We start from the raw sequence: 5,538 nt of genomic DNA on the forward strand, positions 1-5,538 counted from the left end.
ATTTTTTAAAAATAAAATAAAAGTGAAGACAGTAAATATCTCAGTTGTGCATGAGATCATCCTACATTTTTTTACATTTTGACTAACGTGTGTGTAAATTGATTTGTAGACGCCATTAAAAGCATTGAGTTGAAGGGGCCTTCCAATTACGAGGTGTCTCAAACCACCGGCCTTGCTTTCCACGTGGATGGAAGGTAAAAGTGACATTTAGTTTTTCCGAGCTTTGTACGACCTCAAGGAAGAAACTGAGATCGCTGTGTTTCCCCTGTAGTCCCCCCATGTGGGTGTGTTGGAGCTTCCTTCCCCGCTGCGTGCCCGAAACGACGGGGGGCTGCACGCTGACCGTACTGTACGAGAACACCTTGTGGCTCAATCACACTTTCACCTCCACCGGGGTTCACTGCCTGGACATCAGCATCCGCAATGACATCAGCAAGCTGCAGACCTCCTTCAGTCTCATCGTCAGGAAAAACAGTGAGTGAAGCCTGCGCACATCCACACACGCCGTGTGTCTTATTGGCTCAGTCCAAAGGAGCTGGGTACGATTCGAGGCGTTTTGTTGTGTCATGAGGTGTTTCGGATAAAACTGTCATTGCGCTGTTCGGCCGCATTCGTTTCGCAGGCGGCGAGAGGCCAGTCAAAATGAAAGGAATGCGGTTTTATCACAGCTGACGATCTGATCTGTGCTCAATTGATTGGTTCTTGTTGCTAAGTTACGATTATGCCCTTCGCCGACCCTAAACGTTCTGTGTGGGAAATAAATTGTAGTTCAGATTTAAGTTTGTTTGTTTGTTTGTTTGTTTGTTTGTTTGTTTATTGAACATTCTTTTGAACGACGTTGACAAAAGTGTTCCGAACTGGAGACGATGCCAACTGACTTTGGGTGAAAAGCCGGGTACACCCTGCACTGTTCGCCAGCCATTTCAGGTCGTGGTTTGCGGTGGAAGAGATGGAAGACCGCATGCAGGTTGCTCTTTAAATGCAGCAGCAAGAAAACTTTCAATCTTTCGTGTGTATTCCTTACACTCCCTTAAAAGACGAAACTGGCTGATATTTGTGAGAAACATCATTGCCAAACCCCCCCACCCTCTCAATTAAAATACCTGAGCGGTCAAGGGCTGTTCACCTCCCAGTCTCGCTCTCCTGGCACACCCCGAAAAGAACAATGACGAGACAGGTATGACTTTACAATGAGAAACGCACTGCAGAGTGGAGTTAGAGACAGGAAAAAAGGGAACAGGTTTCTTCTTCCCTCCCACCCCCAATCCTTTCTCCCCTCTGTCCCGTTCTGCTGAAACTGTGCCATGTACAGACTCTCTGCCATCACACACACACACACACACACACACACACACACACACACACACACACACACATAAACAATCATGCCATTAATAATAACTCAGATTGTTATTCCACCTTCAAATTGTTTGTTTTCGTTGATCACGGAGGATGTCAGGAAACATGAACACTCACTTCCAATCATACCAGAGATAACATCAGGGCCTTCCAAATTTGCAGTCTGTTTTTAGGGAGGCACATCAGCTGGAAATCCCATGGTAGGCTCTGATTTTTGATCATATGATCGGATTGGAACAATTCATGACATATGATGGTTTACCACTGGGTCAAACTTCTGCTGTATAGCACCAACTCCTAGCAAGGAGGACTAACTCTATGCCACATTTTTTTCTTTGCCTGAAGAATCGGTGGCTGGCACTGTATTGATAGCCGCCACGAGTACCTGACAATTGGCAATAAAGCCGGTATCGGCCCAGGCCTATCCATGTTTGCATATTCATTCACCAGTTAACCACCGGCTCCTGGATCAATTCAAACGCGTTGCTAATTGCAGTTTTGAAGAAAAAAAACAAAAACAAATGAAAAATCCAATTTGACGACAATATTGGAGAATGACAACAAGAAACTTATTGCATCATACACTCTCGAGCTCAGCCATACATATTGAACTATTATCCCGCTGAATCGAATCGCTCCACTTTATAATAAACCTATTCGTATTGCACCGCCGTATAACATCTTCTATTGGAGAGATGCGCACTATCGAGCTACAGTATATATATATAGGGTGGCACGGTGGATGACTGGTTAGCACGTTTGCCTCACAGTACAGTGGTGTGGGGTTCAATTCCAGCTCCGGCCTTCCTGTGTGGAGTTTGCATGTTCTGTTCGTGCCCGCGTGGGTTCCCTCCAGGTAACCCGGTTTCCTCCCATCCATCCATTTTCCAATCCACTTCATCCTCACAAGGGTAGCGATGGGTGCTGGAGCCTATCCCAGTTGTCTCGGGGCAGTAGGCCAGGTACACCTTGAACCGGTTGCCAGCCGATCGCAGCAGTTTCCTCCCACATTCCAAAAACATGCGTGGCAGGTTAATGGAACACTCTGAATTGTCGCTGGGTGTGATTGTGAGTGTGGATGGGTGTTCGTCTCTGTGTGCCCTGCGATTGGCTGACAACAGGTTCAGGGTGTCCTCCTGCCTACTGCCCGAAAACAACTGGGATAGGCTCCAGCACGCTGGCGACCCTTGAAAGGATAAGCGTGTGTGCAGCACACACGCACACACCATAATAATAAAAATGCTTGATTGATTCATTTGAGCACGTTTCGTTAATCACAAATTGAAGACTGTCAAAGTGGCTCTTGCACCCTTCTATTCGCTATGTTCTAAGAGGCAAACATTTGGCCACCACCGGATTAGATTAACACACAGGAAAAAATCGGCAAATTTAAAACCCATCAGCGACTGATCACTGATCCCATCTGGGCACAATCTATCGGAAGAACAAACAATGATTGGCACACTGTGATCACAAGTGGCACACTTAACAAACTGACGCACCAGCAGGGAATGATAATAGGGAGTGACATTCTAGCATGGTCTTGCTTGTTGTTGACAGCTAAATATTTCAGCGATTCGGTCGAACGTGTTTTAAACAACCTGAAAACTATGAAGCGTCATAAGGCAACAAGGGGAAATGAAAGCACCGAAAAGTGCAGGTTGCATATTTTTAAATTGTTGCCTGCTTTGAAGGGATTTTAGGATCCAAACTTTACATCATAACAGCCAATTCCCCATTTCAAATCACACAAACGAATACAATAATTTATGCCTGTACACTTGTGAGATTCACCTTGTAAGTTAGTTCGGTGAGCTTGCTCACGTCCTGCGGGGTCCCGGACATGTTGCGCGTGGTTTCTCCAGGTAAGCGAATGACCCCCAAAAAAAAATTACATCAAAATTAAGAATTATAATCCAGGTGGTAAATCCTTACAGTCGAAACCAGAGAACGAGAATGAGTCCCGGCATGCCATGCGCCACTGGCAGCGTGCGTGCACGCAGAAAGACAAACTGGCTTGTTGCAGACTCACTCACCAGCTGGGACGCAGAGAGATTTTACTCAGGGGGTGGGGCCGTGACGTCACAAGTGTCGACTCAGCTGATGAGTCCCACAAAATGCATCATAGCGCCTTGATTTACGAGTTTAATTCGTTCTTCGGCCATGCTCACCCCAAAACATTTTTTGCAACGTGTTCTAATGAGAAAAACAGGACTGTGCAATAACGCAGTGCAGAAAACAAACATAACTAAACAATTTTTTTCCTCAGTTGCTACTGTTTTAATTGACTTTCACTGAAGTTCACGAATCAACAGTAAAACAGACTGGAAGTCGATGCCGTACGAAAAGTACGCTGAGTTGCACATCCAGTTCTTGTTTTTTCATCCGGTTCTTCGTCTCAACGCTCAGTTTTTAAGACCTGCGGTTCGGGGGATAAAAGAGGAAGAAATGAATGGGCAAAAATACCCTCACAAAAAAAAAAAGAAGATGGAAAAAAACATTGACTGTCACGTAACCATGTGAATTGATGGTGGGCGGGTGTTGTTCATTTATCTGCCGCCATCTAGCGGTGAAAATCTGAAACTCAAGGCTACAGCCAATTATAATTTTTTTTTTTTACTAAGATATCCTTTATTTGTCCCACACTGGGGAAATTTACAGTCTACAGCAGCAAGATTGTGGGTAGAAAGAAGAAAGAAGAAAAGAAAACAAACACCGTTCAATTAAGTGCAATATAAATGCAGATATGGATAAGGTCGCAGTGCTATTTGCAAGTGTTTTCCCCACATCATTTTATTTTTTTATTCTTTTTGCTTGCAACGCAAACCAAATTAATTTCGAAGCATTGTGTGAAAGTGTGGTTGTCGCACGCTGAACAAATGATTAGCCTGTATGTCTCACAGTTCTGAGACTCTGGGTTTGAATTTTGAAGTGAACATTTGAATGGGCTTCTTCCCACAGTTGATATACATTTCTACATCATGTGGACCAGAATATTTTCTGTTTTTTCTTTCCCCCAAATGAAACACATGAATCTCAGCAACAATATGAGCAGAAACGCCACATTACTATGTTCAGGGCTCAAAAGTAGGTTGTTGCTCTTGTAGGGAGGGCACATGACTGCATTTCACGGTGTCAATTTCAAGCCTTCAACCGAGATGATGGGAAGCTAAGAGGAGCTCAGAAGTCCTGGACACACATTGCCATCTTCGTCCGCTGGATTTGACTTCAATTTTACGTCCTTGAGGGCATCTCAAGGAGACAACCAGCAAATATGGACAGGTACAATTTGATTCAGACAGTTTGTATGTTTCGGAAGGTTCATTAACTTGATGATGCGTTTGCAGAACACTGTTGTTGCTTTTCATCCGGATTTTCCTGGGTGTGGCGGAATCTGACAGGCCTCTGACAGATTTAGGTAGCTGAACATCACTTTCTCCCTCTTTGCATGCACCGATGACATGTCATCTTTTTTTAATCAGAAACTATTGCCGGGAAGCTGGTCTTCTATCAAATGGATGGCAACGCCACCTATGTGAGAGACAAAGGAGAGCTGGCGTCAGACATTCCCACCGAGACCATGTTCGAACTTTCTGATCCCCATCAGAATTTCAGCACGGCGAACTTCAGCTTCACGTGGGATTTAGGGAACGGGTATGAGGACTGCTCTGCAAAATCCAAAATCATTCCAAAAAGTTTGGCATTGTTTCTGATGAGTATTTTATTTATGGAAACACAGAGAGGTAATCCAGGGGAATGAGCCTGTTGTCCGCTACCACTACGCTTTGTCTGGAAACTACACACTCCGATTGAAAATTGGAGTCAATATGTCCAAATACACGCCTGCATTAACTGGAATCTACTCCAAGGATATTCAAGTTCTTGGTTTGTAGTGGACTCACACTCTACACTTAAAAACATATATATATATATATATATATAAAACAAACTGGCAACATTTCAGACTGATAAGTTTGACGAGAGGTATTGGGGAGGCCACTGTGAATTTCTAATCTCTTTGGCAACACAATGAAGGCAGAGTGCCATCCCAGTGTAAAACATTCAAGAGAATGTGGCACTGCAGGAAAGTTCCGTCAAGTGGCCTGGGAGACACACGCACACACACACACACACACACACACACACACACACACACACACACACACACACAGACAGAGC

General features: G+C 44.4%; 1 protein-coding gene across 1 annotated transcript in view; it reads left to right on the top strand.

The window, feature by feature from the left end:
- Positions 1–5,538, top strand: part of tmem130 (transmembrane protein 130) — a 19,110-nt gene that overhangs the window by 6,421 nt on the left and 7,151 nt on the right. Inside the window, exons 7-8 of the mRNA XM_019856102.1 lie at positions 110–194; positions 272–474. Of these exons, the coding sequence (XP_019711661.1) occupies positions 110–194; positions 272–474 (288 nt within the window). The remainder of the gene's footprint in view (positions 1–109; positions 195–271; positions 475–5,538) is intronic.

Source organism: Hippocampus comes, unplaced genomic scaffold (genome assembly GCF_001891065.2).
Source record: "Hippocampus comes isolate QL1 unplaced genomic scaffold, H_comes_QL1_v1.1 scaffold17, whole genome shotgun sequence".
In the NCBI taxonomy this organism is placed as follows: Eukaryota; Metazoa; Chordata; class Actinopteri; order Syngnathiformes; family Syngnathidae; genus Hippocampus; species Hippocampus comes.